At 34.3% G+C, this 19,312-nt stretch overlaps 1 protein-coding gene across 3 annotated transcripts in view; it reads right to left on the reverse strand.

Moving 5' to 3' along the window:
• Positions 1–19,312, reverse strand: part of Vezt (vezatin, adherens junctions transmembrane protein) — a 78,267-nt gene that overhangs the window by 28,604 nt on the left and 30,351 nt on the right. Inside the window, exons 3-7 of one of the 3 annotated variants that reach the window (XM_077798630.1) lie at positions 17,543–17,632; positions 12,602–12,777; positions 11,187–11,462; positions 8,240–8,377; positions 5,354–5,501 (exon numbers count right to left, since the gene is read on the reverse strand). In XM_077798630.1, coding sequence (XP_077654756.1) covers positions 5,354–5,501; positions 8,240–8,377; positions 11,187–11,462; positions 12,602–12,777; positions 17,543–17,632 — 828 coding nt within the window. Of the gene's footprint in view, positions 1–5,353; positions 5,502–8,239; positions 8,390–11,186; positions 11,463–12,601; positions 12,778–16,291; positions 16,356–17,542; positions 17,633–19,312 lie in introns of those variants that run through there. The other 2 variants (XM_077798629.1, XM_077798631.1) reach the window with 2 other exon arrangements.

The following is a 19,312-nucleotide window of genomic DNA, read 5'->3' on the forward strand; positions in this document are numbered from 1 at the left end:
ATTTTATATGTTTCTTTCAGAAGGTTGTTTTCCAAACACAGGTGCAACATTCCCTATTGCTAAGTGTTCCTGAGGGAATATATATATATATATATATATATATATATATATAACAATAAAAAGATTAGTTCAAAATGTATTTTCTTTAGAGGGCACAATGAAGATTACAAAGGAAAACTGATTCATTTGTAAACCATCTTTCATTAGGTCTTTTTATAAAACTTCAGTGTTACTCTTTTGAGAAAGAAGTTTCTTTTAAAATTTAATTTATAAAAATCCATTTTAAAATTCCTTATCTGGGGCTGGGGATGTGGCTCAAGCGGTATTGTGCTCGTATGGCATGCGTGCGGCCCGGGTTCGATCCTCAGCACCACATACCAACAAAGATGTTGTGTCCACCGAGAACTAAGAAATAAATATTAAAATTCTCTCTCTCTCTCTCCCTCTCTCTCTCTCCCACTCTCTCTTTAAAAAAATAAAAAAAAAATTCCTTATCTGAGTACAGTGGAAACTATAAAAGGTGGAAATACCTGTTTTGAATATAACAGGAACTTGTAGTAGTTTACAGATATCAAGATAAGGCTTATTCTGGAGCCTGATAGTCCTAACAACTACACAATTATTGAGTTTGGTTACAGAAGAGCTATTTGTCAAAATAAGGCAAATATAAAAACTCTATTATAGCCTGATGTGAAAAACAATATGGACAAGAAAAAGGATCCAGTCATAATTGGCATCATTGGGGGAGTAAGATGGGGAGAAAAGGCCAGTGAACAGTCTCACATTTTAGAGCAGGTCATATCACCTGCAAGGTAAAAATTCAGCTAACATTAATTGCTTACTCTATGCAAGGTATAACTGGCAAATATTTTATCCTTTGGAGGTAGGCACTGTAATTATTTCATCTTCATAAATGCAGAACCAATGATTTGCTCAAGGCTCCATAAAGAGGCAAGAGAGAACTAGAGAGAAACCTACAAAAGACTAACTCCATGGAACCCACCTTTTCTCTTTGCTGCCTATATTTTAGGTTTGAACATAGTCAGAATTTAGCAAGCCTTTATTTATTTAAATTAATTAATTTATTTTTTGGTACTGGGGATTAAACCCAGGAACGCTTTACCACTGAGATATATTTTCTATATCACTTCTTTTTATTTATTTTTTAAATATTGAAACAGAGTCTTACTAAGTTGCCAAAGCTGGCCTTGAACTTGCCATCCTTCCACCTCAGCCTATTAAGTTGATGGGTTTACAGGCATGTGTCATGCCCCACCACCCCAACCCATGCCGAGTCCTTCTTAAAGAATACTACTTATTACTATTTTTGAATACCCATTATATGACAAGCCTGCTATAGGTATATTGTTTGTCTTCTCATTTAATCTAACATTCGACAAGGCAGATGTGGCAACCTCCTTTTACAGATAAGTTCAAAGAATAGTTTATTCAAGGTCAAATGATGGGTTAGAATCAGAGCTAATATATAAACTCAGCTCTGCTCAATTTTTTTTGCAAGGGGTGAGGAGGGTAGTAGGGATTGAACCCAGAGGTACTTAACATCCTTTTACATTTTAAAAATTTTTAGACAGGGTTTTGCCAAGTTGCTTAGGGCCTTGCTACATTGCTGAGGCTGGCTTTGAACTTGTGATCCTCAGCATCCTGAGCTGCTGGGATCAAAGGAGTACACCAGGGCACCTGGCTTTAATTTTCTTCTTTAAGAATTTCTCAGATTGTCCTTTGTAAAATACTTTATTTCCTTTGTAGAGTAAAGCATGGTCATGATATTGAATTTGGAAGTGAATGAAATTACCTGAAGTTCTACCACCCCAACAAGTATTATTAATATTTTGATATTTTCTCCTGGTCTTTTAAAATATGTTTTTAATATTTTTTTTAGGTGTAGATGGACATAACACAATGCCTTTATTTTTTATGTGGTGCTGAGGATCGAACCTAGGTCCCACCCGTGCTAGGCGAGCGCTCTACCGCTGAGCCACAATCCCAGCCCTCCTGGTCTTTCTTAAAAAACAGAATTCTGGCCACACTGCTTATATATGTATGTATCCTGATTATTTCACTGGAAACAGATGTTTCTCTAAGACTTTACAAAATCTTCATAAGCAAGTCATAGCTATTACTCAGTCTTTCAATATGTGAATCTAGTCTTTTATTGCTGAGCACTTAGGCAATACTCCATCTTTCGCTATTATATACATAAAGCTTCACTGTATTTAGAATAATTTCCTTAAGAAAATTTTGCAGGGCTGATGATGTGGCTTAACTAGCATGTATAAGGCCCTGGGTTCAACCCCTAGTAGCACCAAAAAATAAAAATAAGATTTGCATGAGTATAATTATTTTTTTTAAGAGAGAGAGAGAGAGAGAGAGAGAGAGAGAGAGAGAGAGAGAGAGAATTTTAATATTTATTTTTTAGTTATTGGCAGACACAACATCTTTGTATGTGGTGCTGAGGTTCAAACCCGGGCCGCATGCATGCCAGGCAAGCGCGCTACCACTTGAGCCACATCCCCAGCCCCGCATAAGTATAATAATTGATCTAAAGGATTAAAGCATTTAAAAGGCTCTCTCTTTTTTTTATAGATGAACATGATATCTTTATTTTATTTATTTATTTTTATGTGGTGCTGAGGATCGAACTTAATGCCTCACACGTTCTAGTCAAGCACTCTACCACTGAGCTATAACTGCAGCCTCTGAAAAGCTCTTTGTGTGTCAAATTGTATTCTCAAATCAATAAACTTGAGGAAACTGAGAAGAAAATGAGTGTGGTGGCCTACCCAGAGATGATTTTACTTGCCTACAATGACATGCACCTATATCCTAGCTGTTGTGAAGTTTTCGAGGCAGGAGAATTCCAAGCTTGAGGCCAGACAAGCAACACAATGGGATTCCCTTCTAGAAGGAAGGAAGGAAGGAAGGAAGGAAGAAAGGAAGGAAGGAAGGAAGGAAGGAAGGAAGGAAGGGGAAGGGAAGGGAGCGAGGGAAGGGAAGGAAAGGAAGGAAGGAAAGGAAGGAAGGAAGGAAGGAAGGGGAAGGGAAGGGAGCGAGGGAAGGGAAGGAAAGGAGGGAAGGAAAGGAAGGAAGGAAAGGAAGGAAGGAAGGAAAGGAAGGAAGGAAAGGAAGGAAGGGAAGGAAGGAAGAAAGGAAGGAAGGAAAGGAAGGAAGGAAGGAAAGGAAGGAAGGAAGGAAGGAAACTTGTGGCTAAGACTATAATAGTAGGAGGGGATACAGAAAAAAGTAGGTGAGTTTAAAATACATTTTAAAGAGAGAACTGACCCAAAAATCTGCTGGCTGACTGAATGTGAGAAGTAGGAGGAGAGATAAGAAGGATGGCTTCTAGCTAAGTTGTATGGTGCTATTTATTTAAGGTGGGTTAGAATAAGGGTAAGAATAAGTAAAGGCAAATTTAAAATAACGGGAAAGGGGAAAAATAAACAGGAGAATCAGAAAGAAAATTGGCGGTCTGGGGCTGGAGACTGAACCCACTGAGTTATACAACCAGCTCCAGAATTAGAAAATTTACATAGAATAGAAAATTTAAAAGATACAAGTTGATACAGTCCCAAAACAAAATGGATCTTGATAAATGCTGTCAATTAAACTACACTTGCACTTGTTTTCATCTTATCATGTGATTTTTTTAAAGACTAGAAACAAAGAATATTTAAAAAGAAATTGATGAATACTAAATACTAACCAGGATTTTCTTTTTTTGGTTTTTGGATTGGGGATTGAATCAAGGGACATTCTACCACTCAGCCATATTCCCAGTCCTTCTTATTTTATTTTGAGAAAGTCTTACTATGGTTCCAGGATAGCCTCAAACTTGTGATCCTCCTGCCCCAGCCTCCCAAGTAGCTGGGATTATAGGTGTGTGCCACTCTACCTGTCTAAAAAGGAATTTAGAACATTTGGATTGACTTCTTAAACATACTCCTAAAATCTTAGGAAATTTCTGTAACTTACTTTAACTTATATTTTTCCATGTTATTATTTTTCTTCAATATTTTGCTACTTCTAACAAAGAAGTTCATCAAATGTATTCATTATAACCATTACCAACTCCCCATTATATTAAACTTATAATTTGTTTCCAATATTTGCTGCTATAGTAATATGAACCTGCTTTGGATAAATCTTTGATTACTTCCTTAGATAAGTCTATAAAATTGCTGGAGGAAAGGATACACACTTTTGTGAAGACTGGAATTCACTGTTAAAGTGAATAAATTATTTTCTCACCATTAATATATGAGGTCTCTCTGATTCATCATTGATAATGAATATTAACTTTCAATATCCTTGGCAAAATGATTATTATTTTTGTTTCTTTCATCACCAAGATTTAAAATTTTTTCATATTTATTAGTATTTGTATCTGACCTGTCTTCTATAAGCTTTGTTTTTTTGTTTGTTTTTGCAGTGCTGGGGATCAAACCAAGGGCTTTATGCATACCAGGCAAGCAACCTACCACTGACCTACACCCTCAGCCCTTTAAGTTTTAGTACTTTAGTACTCTTTATATGGGAAAAATCCAAGCCCTTTGTTATAAATCATTGTAATTTTTTGAGCTTCTTGTAATTAAAATATGCAATATTTGGCCAAATTATGTTATGTGCAGGTACAGACACTTAACAATGAATCCCACTATTAAGTATAATTAAAATGCATCAATTAATAATAAAAGAAAAAAGAAATAAAATTAATTAGTATTTTAGGTTTGAAGTTTAATTTTTATGCAATCAATCATATCTTTTCATGTGGATTTTACTATATGAGAAATCTTTTCCTTAATATACGAAATGTAAAAAAAATCTGAGGGACTTTTTTTCAAGGGATGATATAGTTTGTTTTTTTTTTTTTAGTTGTAGATGGATAGCAGGCCTTTATTTTATTTGTTTATTTTTATGTGATGCCAAGGCTCGAACCCAGTGCCTCACACATGCTGGACAAGTGCTCTATCACTGAGCTACAGCCCCACGTTATAAATCTTATATATATGCTTTGTCCATGTTTGTTTAAACAAATGGCTGACCATAAAAATCATACTGGCTTTCTATTAAAGTAATTCACTTATTTCCAGGCTCTAATTTAAGGTATTTTCTTATATAAAGAATTTTAAGAATTTTGATACGAAACATAAATTTGATCTGTATGATTCTCTCAGTTTTTAAAAACAGTGTCACAAACATCATTAACATATTTATGATGATGACATCCAGCAAACAAGGAAGGTAAACAAATACACCCATTTATGTTCAGAAAGCACAGGTATAATCCAAGTGTATCTGTCTTTTCTTCAGTATTTTTCTTCTGCAAATGGATTACCTTTAATGCAGGTAGGCTGAAGCCATCTGTAAGGTTATGTGCTTCCTCTTCTGAAATCTGCTCTTCACTAAGTCCAAGGCCCAGTTCCTTAAAAGGCACCACACAGATGTAGTTGGTAACATTGTCACTCTCAGAGTTCAGAGGGTAGGTTAAATCAGGTTAAGGCAATCAACAAAGCCTTTTCATTAAACCATAAAAGGAACAGTCAAATTGTTCAAAATTACATTTACTAGTCTATATTGTGAACTTTTAAAAAAATACATATATTTTAAATTGTTGATGGACCTTTACTTTATGTATTAATTTATTTATATGTGGTGCTGAGAATCGAACCCAGTGCAACACACGTGCCAGGCAAGCGCTCTACCACTGAGCCACAACCCTAGCCCTGATGTACTGTGAACCTTTGCTGGAGATTTATAGCAATTTTTTAGCACTGATTAATCTCAAGACCTACATATTAACAACATTCAGATGTAGGATACTTGTGAATAAAAATTTTAATGTCTAGGGCTGGAGTTGTGGTTCAGTAGTAGAGTGCTTGCCTAGCATGTATGAGGCACTGGGTTTAATTCTCAGCACCACATAAAAATAAATAAATAAAAATAAAGGCTCATCCACAACTGAAAAATATATATATTAAAAAAAATTTTAATGTCTAAATAATTAGGAACCTGGGGTTGTGGCTCAGTGGTAGAGTGCTCACCTAGCATGTGTGAGGCACTGGGTTCAATCCTCAGCACCACATTAAAATAAATAAAATAAAGGAAAAAATAAATAAAAAAAATAAAAGTCTGACTCTTCAAAGGTGCTAAAATGCTAATTTAGTACTTTTTAACACCTGCCTTTTGAATTGTATTGTAGCTCAGGTCCCCACTATGCTACAGTAAATACTTCTCTTTGTTTCAGTCCATACACAAGACATAATTTACTTAACACTGCATAGACTACTAACATAAATGGCACTAAACCTTTTCTGGGTTGTCTGACATAGACCACTGCTGTTTCCTTTGTTTTATTCCTTATGGACATATATCTATATCAATCAAAATGTTAGTTTTCCTCTTTGTTGTTGTTTATATACTTACTTATTTATTTTGGTACTGGGGATTGAACCCAGAAGCACTTTACCACTAGCACTCCCCAGCCCCTTTTTATTATTTTTTACACTAAGTTGCTGAGGTTAGCCGTGAACTCATGATCCTTTTGCCTCAATGGCCTGAGACACTGGGATTATAGGTATGCACCACTGTGCCTGGCCATTCATTGTTTTTGAAAGAATTATATCCATAGAATTCTTGATATTGAACCATCCTTGCATTTCTAGAATTTGCCTATTCGGTCATATTGTGATAATATTTTGATTTGATGCTAGGTTATATTTATAAATGCTTTGTTAAATATTTTGTATCTCTATTGTGAGATTAGTGTACAGTTTTTATTCTTTGTGATATATAATGTTTAGATACTGAGATTAAAGCATTTTAATAAATAAATTGATGTGGGGAGATTTCTAACATTTCCTATGGCTGGATTTTTTTTAAACCAATAAAATCATCTTGACTTGGTAGTTAAAATTTTTCTTATTCGATTAATTTTTGAATAAGATTCAAAATTCATGAGGTCCAGTGAAAACTATTTTCTACCCCATCACTTAGTCACCTAGTTTTGCTATCAAAAGTAAAGGCAATCCTTATTGCAGTACCTTATGTATCCTTCAAAGTATTGTATACATACATACATAAAAGCAAATCTACATTTAAATATTTGTGTATCTGGGGACTGGGGATGTGGCTCAAGCAGTAGCGCGCTCGCCGGGCATGACTGCGGCCCGGGTTCAATCCTCAGCACTACATACCAACAAAGATGTTGTGTCCGCCAAAAACTAAAATAAATATTAAAATTCTCTCTCTCTCTCTATCTTTAAAAAATAAATAAATAAATAAATATTTGTGTATCTGGAGATATTTAATAATTATAGGACATATACACCTGGACACACAAACACTTTCATACTTATTTATCCCTACATATTTACAGAGTCCTCTTTATGCATGGATACTATAAATATTGCTTTGAGCACTTTGCTGTTTTTTTCACTAAATAAAACTTGGAGATCATCTCACACTAAAGTATTAACGGCCAGATGACTATTGTTCTAATAATTGCATATTTTCCGTTGTTTACATATAACCAGGTAGTCTATTTACTCATGATTTAATATAGCCACGGAAATTTTCCTAAAATAAAGATCATATACACTTTTATTTTCTGGCAAACATAAGTAGTTTCCTAATTTAGTAAATTTAAGTGACAGACTTACTGTCATGTAGTCTTTGAGTGTTTCCTATATGCTAGGGACTGTCTGATCACTTTACATGCATTAACTCATTTGACCTGAACAAAAACACAATGAAGAAAATCATGTTATTATTGCCATTTTAAAGATGAGGAGAATAAAGTACATGAGATTAAGAAACTGGTCACCTGGGCAGAAACCAAAAGAGTCAGAATTTGAATTTAGGCAATCTGTCTGCTTTTTGAAAGGGGAAGGATTTCCTGTTGCCAGTTTATTACCATGTTCAGCCATTTTTAAAAATGTCAGACCTAGCAAATCCAGGCTCTTTTGACTTTATTCTGTGGATCTCTAAAGGGAGGGTCTTGATATTTTTTTCCCCCCCTGTTAAAAACGAGCCACCCAAGAGCAGAAGAGCTTTCTTCCTGTTACTGTCATTTCCCTGGAATGCATTTCCAGTTTAAAAATAGAAATGATGATGAAAATTAGTTTCAAAACCACAGTCCAAACCTACTGTTAACTTTTACAGGATGCAACTATAATGGACTTTGGAATAATGTTTATTCTCACACATAGACAGAAAAGGATATTTTTTCAGCATATATAGGGTAGCTAGCCTTGCTGCTTGAAAGTTGGCTCTTACAGTTCTGTAAACAGCTTTCCGAAGACCGATGAGATGCTGACTGGGATGCTGTCCAGCTTTATTAAATGAGCAAGCAGCACTGACCCTGTCAAGCAAACTTGAAAAGTAAAATGTGATACAACTGTACAGATGTCCTAAAATTTTTGTTTCCTAAATCCACAATTCTATTAACGTTAGAAAGAATTCCTTTCTCATAATTTTTATTAGAAAATGACTATAAGTATCCCAATTCAGGTGTCATAAATAACCATTTCCCTGACCCATTCATGGCCATCAGAAAAAAACACAAGTGAAAAATCAAAATCTCAAAGATTAAAGGTTTCCTATGATATGGGGAAACCATCAGTTGTGATAGAATAGAAATATAAAAATATTTATGTAAGAATTTGCATATTTTTTCCATAAAGATACTCTACCTTCTAAAATACACTAAAGTGAAACTACTTTACAGTTTTCAGAACCCATATCCACGAGATATATGAAGGATTTTAATTATCAACAGATTCACATTCTTAATATACATTTACATATATTCAATTAATCATATATTTGGTTACTTGTACAGAACAATCAAATACTGTATAGAAATAACATTCTGTACATTCATAAAAGTAGGGTAAAATTACTTACCCACCTGCTGCCACTGGCACTTACCTACTCAAAATGAAGTAGGGGGCGCAGAAAGATAACAGGACCAGTGGCCAACAGGGGAATGCAAGTAGAAAGGTAAAGTAAGGGTTACTACGTGGTAGGAGAGCTACTCTCAAAATTGTTCAAAAGGAGCACATTTTATGCCACTTTCCTTAAGATTAATGGAAAGTATCTATTTGCAATAATTTATGTGTTGTTTTATGACTGTTACGTATGCTGGATTAAATATTACAGTTATTAGATAATAACAAATATCAATATTTGTAAATTTTCTATAATATAACCATAAACTTATATTTAAAACCCTAACTCAGAACTTTAAAAATGTTAAAACAAATTAAAATATATGGATAATGACTGATACTCTTATTCTTTTTTATTTTTTAATTTTTTTGTAGTTTTAGATGGACAGCATGCCTTTATTTATTTTTATGTGGTGCTGAGGATCAAACCCAGTGCTTCACATGTGCTAGGCAAGTGCTCTGCCACTGAGCTACAGCCCCAGCTCCAACAGGCTTATTCTTAAGGCAAAGAAGGGTTAAATTATTTTCTAGAGAGGACAAATTGAGACAGAAACAAAATAGCATGCATAATTTCAACATATGGAACTATTGTTTGTGTTCCAATTTTCTAAACCAGTTTTACAAAGTAAAAATATTTGTAAAAAATTATTATGATTCACGATTTGTTATTTCTCATTTTTTTCAGAGTACTGTCCAGTTAGTCGGAGATAAATGAAACACAATTTCTTCTAATATTTTTTCTGCCTATCTGCCATCTGAATAGTAGAAAAGCATCATCTAGAGGTAAATTGTGTCTAACTGGCCCACATTACCTTTTCATGCCAATTCCATATATATATAGGTAAAAACCTGAAAGTGACAAAGGCCCAGAATCCTCTACACATGCCTAAACATTAGATAGGCACACAGACATTCAGCTTAATCAGTCAGGCCTTTCAATAAAATGCTGGGTAAGTCAAGAATGAAAAGGAGATATTACTTATTTTAAGTGTGATTTTTAATTTTTAAAATTTGACAAACAACATAAAACCATTATCTTCTACCAGTAAGAAGCAGACCTAACCTAGTGGAAGGAAAATATCCATAGATACTGAGCACTTTTATTTTGAGTTGAGCAGAGGAGAAGGTATAAAATCCCTCTAATGTCTTGGAATAATATGAACACTCAGAACTGTTGTGTAGAATACAACAGAGTAAAGAACATTATAACTACTGCAGCTTCTTCCTCTTCTTTGTTCCATAATGTTCCAGATACAGCTTTTCTGTCAAGATTGCTTAAGTCCTATTCTAGAGCAGAGTGAAGAATTCAAGACACGAGAGGTTTTTCACTTCTGATTTTCACAATTTCCCAAATACAACTAAAAGTAATGGTTATTCTTTATTATATACTTTCTCCCACATATAGACTGCAATTGCTAAATAAGTAATATAAATTATTAAATATACTATAGTCCAGCCAACATTTGTGAGCATTTAATAGGCAACAACTTACTGGAAATAAGTTAGAAGTCAGATGGAATGGATTTGGATATGTGATCTATCACTTACCATACAACTTGCCTTTAGTTGTATGTAAAAGTGATTAGCATAGTATATGGAACATAGTTGGTGTTCATTTAACTTTTTTTTAATAAAAAAATAAGTAGCAAGTATGGCAGTAGCTTAAACACTTATGGCTGAACTGGTGAATATTTTGTTGCCAATGGGAATACGAAACATCACTATTTGCATGATATTCTGAAAGTATCTGTGCTATAATACCACCAATGTTTGCTAAAGAATATTACTAACACAGGTTAAGACTTCAAAATTAATCCATGTCAGATACATCTATCACTTAAACTGGAGAAAGATGACATTTAAAAGAGAATAAAGGGAACAGACATGTATGGGGTACCGATTGCATGCTAGGTTCAGTGTCAGGCAGTCTTTTTATATTATCTCATACAAATAAATATATGGTAATAGATAAAATAATCATGATCCTTGAAGTACTATGGTTTCTCAAAGGAGGTAAGTAGAATCATACTACATGTTAAATCTAGCATATAATGTCTTTAACCCTTCATTTTACAGTTAATAGACTTTAAGTAGGGCTGACAGGTAACATGCTCTTTTCCAGTAAATTCAAGAGATAAATGAAAATAGATAATAAATAGTCTCCTTAAACTATGTAGTGAAAAATAGTAATTTTTTAAATGAAACGAAAAATGAACTCACAGTGTAAATCCTCTGGAAATGACTTCAGTTTCTTGAATGAGACGTAAAGCTTTTCTCACAAGATTAGTAAACGCTCGGCTATTTGCTGCCATATCTTCCAGACGGACACTGTATTTTTTTAGGGTCATATGTAGTTTGGCTGTCCTCCATAATCTCAATGCTCGTATGATCAAATAAAGAAATAGAACCACTCCCCATACCATCCAAGAAGATACAATCCACAAAGTGGGAAGCATAATCAGCAAACTAATGAAGGCAAATAGCATTGAGACATCCCTAGGAACAGAGAAACCAAGATAAGGATATCCATTAGACAAGAAAAAGAAAGATAAGTCAACTGGTAAAAACAACAGTAAATTTAGGTGTACTAAAATTGATAAATTCTTTGTGAAACAAGACTGTGAAAATATGACATTTAATAAGGTAATATGAAATAGTCGTAATTTTTTTTGTGTGTGTGGTTCTAGGGATTGAACCCAGGGGTGCTCTACCACCAAGCTACATGCTTAGTTCTTTTTATTTTGAGGCAGGGTCTCCCTAAGTTGTCCAGGCTGGCCTTGAACTTGCGATCCCTCTGCCTCAGGCTCCTAAATAGCTGGGATTACAGGTTTGTGGCACCTCACCCAGAAAATTCTTCTACTTTTGAAGGAAAAGATGCTTACTTCCTCATGATGATACTTGGTTGACTGCAGATTTAAAAAGTATCATACTTCACTATCTGAAGCATCTGTCAGTGTGACAGGAAAGACATTTAGAACACTGAGGCCAAAGAATGTAACTGCCGAATATAACTGGAACAGTGATTTAGTGCATTCCTTGATTCATTCCTCCGTTCTCTGTCAAATTTAATAAATGCTAATAGGAGGACATCAGCAACTTTTTATATATAATCTCATTTTACCATTCTTCTTCTTATTTAAAAAAATATGACTTTTGCATTAGATGCAGGTACTTCAAGAGATTGAAAATGCTTATCTGTTTGTTTTTGAGCAACATCTCCAGCCCTTTTTTGTATTTTATTTAGAGACAGGGTCTCAATGAGTTGGTTAGGCTCTAAGTTGCTGAGGCTTCCTTTGACTCACAATCCTCCTGTCTCAGCCTCCTGAGCCGATAGGATTATAGGCGTGCACTACCACACCTGGCTTATATTTATACTTCTTGTTGAGCTGCTAAGCTCAAAACTAATTTTACTGAGTTGGAAGTATATGATAATCAAATCATATGTTTTTCCGGCTTCACTTTAAATAGCAGTTACTTCAGAGAAACATTTTTTAACCTCTAGCATATCATTACATTCATTGTAATGCTAATTGTATAGGATGTTTATAATGCCTTTACAATGGAAAGCATGATGACATTTCCTCTGTGATACTCTATATGTAAGCAGTCAAAGATAGATGTTTTCTGGACAGTACCAAATATTAGGGGTTGCCAGGGAGCGGAGTGTTGGAAGGTGTCCATTTTCCTGTTGTTGAGGTTGCCCTGCAGACAGGATACTGGGATCAAGTAGCTCAATTAGTTCTACATCCTCTTGTAACAGGACTTCCTGTTGCAGGATGGTATGCAGTAAGTCGAGTCGGAATCCAGTATCCTTGCCATTAAAATGCCAGAAGAAAAGAATTAATACATACATGCCATTGTATTAAGTGCTAGGCTTCTAATGTATAATAAACTTTAGGAGGTGTTCATTTCAGTACAGACCCCCAAAAGAAACAGTCCAATCTATCTTAAGTATGACAGATGGGGTTTTATTTTCACTATATATGTGAAACAATAAAAATTGAGATCGACATTAAGATATTAGATATAAAGTATAAATTTTAAATAATGAGATATAAAGTAATTACAGATTAATAACACTGTCTGCTCAAGCCTACTTAAATTGTTGGGAGGCAACATGGTGAATATAATATAAAAGATGCTGACCCTGAATACTGTAATGATAAAGCCATATCTAAGAATTATGTCAACAGGATCAAGGCCTTCTAAAAATGGACATTCAGTTATTTAAAAGTACATCATTAGGTATGTAATGCAAAACAACATTAACATTTCCATAGCACTTTATAGTTTACAAAATGCCTTCACATATACCAGTTCATTTATTCTTCACTCTCTTCCTTCTATCCATATGTCAAGGAATATCTTCTTCAAGCAAGGTACCATGCTTGACACCGAAGACACAAAAAATGGACAAGACATACAAATCTCTATCTTTTATTTTTATTTTTTTGCAGTATTAGGGGATTGAACCTAGATCCTTGTGATACTAGGCAAGAACTCTACCAATGAGCTCACACTTGGCCTACCAGTCTCTACTCTTACTAAGGAGTTCCTAATAGTTTAATGGACAGAACCAAAAATTAAACAGTTAAGATATAATGTGTAAAGAAGTGTGATGAGGTATAACTAGGAAACTAAGAAAATGACCAGAAGAACCAAATTTAAAGTCAGCCAAAGTTAAAGAAGTAAAACCTGACATAGTCTTAAAGGATAAATAAGAATTGATCAGATCAAAGAGTTGGAAGAGTGGGACAATCAGGATAGAAGCCCTTCTAATTTGGGAGAGCAGAATTCATGATATGTGCAGAATGCACATTGCACATGGTAGAGAGGTGACAGAAGAGGTAGCAGTGTTAGGGCAGTCAGGTTAATTTTCATAGTAACCCTGTGATGTACATAATCATCCTCTTCTCCATTTTATAGAGAAGAAACCAAAAGCCAAAAGAGATGAAGTTACTTTCCAGAATTCTGATTTCAAATTCTAATAGATTTTTTTAAGTTTAATTTTAAGTGATACATAAGAACACAAAAATTGTACATATTAATGGAGTACCATGTAATGTTTCAATACTCAGATACATGGTGTAATGTTTAAATCCAGTTAAACATATCTTTCTCCCTATTTATCATTTCTTTATGGTGAAAACTTACAAAGTCCTTTCTTATAGTTTTTTGAATGTATAGTACATTATGGATATCTACAGTAACCTTATTGTGCAATAACACATGAGAAATTATTACTCCTATCTAAATGTAACTTAGTAACCACTGACCAACCTTTCCCCATCCCCTGTACCTTCTGTAGTCTTTGGTAGTTAATTCTGCTTTTCTGCAGTTAGCCTCACCAGAGAATTTTACATTTTGTTTTGTATTAAATTTAGTAACAGAGTGATTTTGTTATATTATCAAAATAAAAATAATTTTTAAATGAACAAGGCCTTTTATAATAAAAATAAAACCAATTAGGTCTTAGGTTTGAGGGCAGAACTTTGCTTTTCCTTTGTTTAAACATCATTCCTAGCATCACACTCAACTGCAAAACTAGAATACTCTGTCTTCTCAAATCAATATGCTTAGAGGCAATATTAATAGCTTTGGGAATATCTGATTAAAGAATATAACACACCAACAACCTAAAATAATAGTGAACTTGAAAGGAACCAAGACACTTCAAATAACTAAAGCAGTGTTATCTTAAGGATTTGATTGCTTCTACAGAGGAAAAAGTTTAACTATATTCTGATAACAATGGCTATTTAAGTGGAATAAGATTAAATTAATAAGTTTCTTCAGGATAAATTATAAAATTATATATTACTATTTATAAAAATAAGAATTAACTGTAGAAAATATGCTGTACTACAGCAATCAAACTTCTAGGAAAATAGTCATATGCCATATTAAGAAACATCTCACAACAGCCTTATTTGAACTGAGAAGTCCAGGTTCAAATCAAACAAAGGAAGAAATTTAAAAGGTACAAATTCCGACTGACTTATATATATCAGAGGTGGGAGCCCTGTGCTGTTGGAAGGTGCACTATATAAAATGGCTCATTCTCAATAAGTTTGAGTATCAAAACTTGGAACCTAGGCTTATATCTTGGGCTCACAACTTAAGCAAGTTAATAGCTTCTCGGTACTAGTTTTCTCATCTGTAAAATGGGGGATAATAAAAGTACTACTTTATAGGGCTGTGCAGAATAAGTTGATATCTATAAAATAGTAAGAACAGTTTCTGGCACACAGTAAGTTCTAAGTGTTAGCTATTAGTGTTGTTAGTACATATGAAATAATTCAAAGACAAGAAAAGCATGCATTGAACATAATACAATGCAAAAACTTATAGAACATAAATATAGATAATTATTACTAGGTTGATGAATAAATAAGAGATCCAATGGAATAAAGTTTGTGTGTGTGTGTGGGGGGGAAACTTGAGAAAAAGCTAGGATTGCTTACTGAACAGATTCCAAGAGATCAAGAGAAAAATGGAAAAGAGTTCCACCACAGTATAAGAGCACATACACGGGCATACAGAATACAAAATTAAAGAAAAGGAAGGTGGATGAAGTTGGAAAGGTTGGTTAACACTAAATTATGCAGACTCTTTAGTGCTGAAGTGAGCAATTTGGATTGATTTTATGGATAATGGAAATTTCAGGAAAGTGGCACGAGAAAGTAACTTAGGACGATTTCTGCTTGGATGAAATGAAAAGGATATGAGAAGACACATTAAAGAATAAAGAGATTTCTAATTTTTTCTTCTGCATCAATGATCTTACACAGTTTTCTATATCATAATGCTATTTCATAAAGCTGATAGGATCAAATGAGATACAAGTGTGAAAGCATTTTATAGGTCAAAAAAATGCTTAAAAAGTACTACTAACACTACCATCATAATTGCTATAAAGGAATCTCTTTTTGTTTCAATCTCTAGGCACTATAAACATAAACAGTAAAATATTCAAATATCAAAAATATTGCCAGTATTTTTATTTAAAAAAAGAGGGTCTGCTTCAACGTCTGTATAATTAACAACATATTAAATATATCACAACCAAGGTGGTAAAGTCAAGCAATCACATGACAGAAGCCAAGTGGTCAATTCCTTTAGTCAACTACTTCTTTGGTTATGTATTCCCATAATTCTCCAAAATACAGGCACAAAAGGGATGCATACAGAGGCTGCCTGCCACTTTATAGAGAAACATGACATGAAACATGTGGCCACTGACAATAAACCAAAGAACAAAAGACCAGGCCAATGCAAACAATGAATAAACCACAGAAAAACATATGTGGATCCATATACCTTACCACAGTCCTAGTATCACTGAAGAATGAGATGGCTCCACCTGGGTAAAGATGATATTCTACGTAGATGATAAGACACTTCCTTGACCTTCTCAATACACCTTCTATAAAGATGAAACCCTGAACAGAGAACTTGATAATCTGGATTGCTAAAAACATAATTTTAGTCAAAAAATAATAATACTCAAGCTAGAAAGGTAGTAGTTTTGAGTGGAAAGAGCAAGGGTTTTGAAACCAAGAGATTTGGGTTCAGATTCTGGCTCTATCATGTTCTGTAGCTAAATATTCTTGGGCAATTCACTTAATCGTATTAAACCAAACTAGACGGTCTGAATCTAGGGTTTTCACTGGCAAACTATATTCAACCTTATAGTGTGTGTGGAGTAGTGAATCAAAATGTGAAAGCACTTTGTAAACAATCTCTTTACAGATGTTAATTTACAAGAATGACAATTCTTAGAGTCACAGGCCTGCAGAGGATCCTGAAACCTGCTCATTCATAACTCGGTTACTCCTTTTGGGAGCCATGAGAACTTTATAACTTGAATGTTTTAGCTATACTTCCTGGATTTTATATTGTTAGGTTGTAAGAAGGTCATGAGTCAAGCAATAGATATATTAATTACAGCCTAGTCTAGTGAAAAAAAATTTAAAATAGAAAGAAAATCTCTCAGGAATCACAAAGACCCTCAGTGTTGATTGACCATTTCAAATGTCTGTGAAATTCTGTGATTCACCAGTCCCCCAAGACTAAACTGATTACACTAATAGATGAATTCTCTTCCCTCCTGAGAGGAACACTTGTCAATGAAGCAAGATGGTAACACTGATTTATAAGTCTAAAAAACAAGGTTCCAATAACTACCAGAATATTCCATTCTAAGTTGTTACTAACCTCTTAAAAGAGCTATGAACAATAACAAAAGCCTGAATTAAAAGGTCCCCAGTTGTTGCAGAATTCCTAATTAAAAAAAAGAAAAATCACTGCCAAAATCAGTAGCAAAATACATGAAGCCCTGTAAGATGACAAAAAAGAAGTGAAGTGAAGGGGCTGGGGATGTGGCTCAAGCAGTAGCGCGCTCGCCTGGCATGCGTGCGGCCAGGGTTCGATCCTCAGCACCACATAGAAACAAAGATGTTGTGTCCGCCGAGAACTAAAAAATAAATATTAAAATTCTCTCTCTCTCTCCTCTCTCTCCTCTCTCTCCCTCTCTCTTAAAAAAAAAAAAAAAAAGAAGTAAAGTGAATACTCACCAATTTGTGAAGTAAGTCATCTTTCTTATTGCACTGAGAAAAACAAATCCAACTTTTGATGGTTTCAGCCACTTTTAACAGGATGCCTTGCTGAAGGAGATGAATGACATTATATAGGATCACTAATTAAATACAACCAAAAAGTAAAAAAATCTCTAAATACCTTACCTCTAGTTAATCAGAATTTTTATCAGAAAAATTGTCCAGGTTATACATTTTGTCAATGTTGCAGTCTCCTCGTTAATTCCAAAATTTGGTTGTACAATAGAATCACCTAGAGCTTTTAATTAGAAATATATTTCTGAGCCTCCAAACTAAGAAAAGTTTGATTCAACAGGTTTGGAATAAGGCCTAGAAATCTGTTTCTCCAAAAGCAGCCCAAAGACATTCTAATGTAATCTATTTGTCTTGGGAACACTATATACTATCTATGTCAATGTGACATTGGTATTTATTTCAGAATGAAAATCCTAGGGCATGCCAAGTTCTCAAATATTAAGACTATTTCATTTCATAATATTAAGGCAGAAAGATGTTTTAATCATTTTAGAAAAACTGTCACATACTGAAATAAAAGATTTATTATTGAATCAACCAAAAATACAATTTACCTTAATAGCCCATTTCTGAGCGTGCCAGAAAAAGGAGGTTATATTCATTACATGATGGAATTTATATTGAGTGATTATAATACCCAGGTACTGCAAAGGGTCATAGGAATTAAAAATAAATACACATAACTGCTGTTTTCAGGAACTTAGTATAGAAGAGACAATAGAAATAATTATACACCAATGCAAAGTCTAGAATAAAGTATGGGAGGAGAGGAGGTCAAAAGAGCAGCTAATACTGGAGCTAAGCTCTATCAGAGGAGCAGGAATTCAACAAAGGTGGGAGGACATTCCAGGGAAGGGAAGAGGAAGAGCAAAGGAGAGAGGCTAAGGAAGCACAGACCATGGGAATGGTGGCATAGCCCAGGACAGTTATTATTATAGGAAGAAGGGATTATTTAGGAAGTTAAAAGGTATATGGATTCCATAAAAACTTACTATTTTTATGTGCCAATTAAAGAAAAATAAAAAGATAAGACAGAGGGTATAGTTAAATGGTAGAGTGTATGCTTAGAATAAGGGAGGCCCTGGGTCTAATCCCTAGCATGACGGTGGGTGGGGGAGTATAATGAAAGGCATGGTATGATCTTAGATAACATCATAGTTTAGACATTATCTGATAGGTTATGAGGGGCCACCAAAGGTTTTTAATGCAAGAAAACAAAACAATAAATCAGCATTTTACAAAAATAATTGGCAATGGTGTAAAGGCTATAATGGCAAGTAATGTCTGCAGAATGACTAGGAGGATATTTAATAAGTCATAAATAATGATAAAGGCTTCAGCAAGGTATTGAATGTAAACATAGTAATACATAGAGTTAGACTTAAGATACATAGAAGCTGACCTGATACATCAATTAGTTACCAAAGCAACACAGGAATGACAGGAAATGGTGAGATAACTGACAAGAGGGTAGTAATTTGGGAATACAGAAAGAATGTTTTTTGTTTGTTTTGGGGGGTGACTGAGAAAAGAAGTCCTGTTTGGGGCATACTGAATCTGTGCTTACTGGAACACATGCAGGCGAAAATGTCTAATAAGCATCTGGACCTCAGAAAAGCCTGGAGAATGTATATAACCAATCAATGAAGGCAAGATAGTAGATAAGATTACCCAGAGAAGAAAGACCAAGGAGAGAAGAGGCCTGATGCTAAA

Source organism: Urocitellus parryii, chromosome 5 (assembly GCF_045843805.1).
Source record: "Urocitellus parryii isolate mUroPar1 chromosome 5, mUroPar1.hap1, whole genome shotgun sequence".
NCBI classification, from domain to species: Eukaryota; Metazoa; Chordata; class Mammalia; order Rodentia; family Sciuridae; genus Urocitellus; species Urocitellus parryii.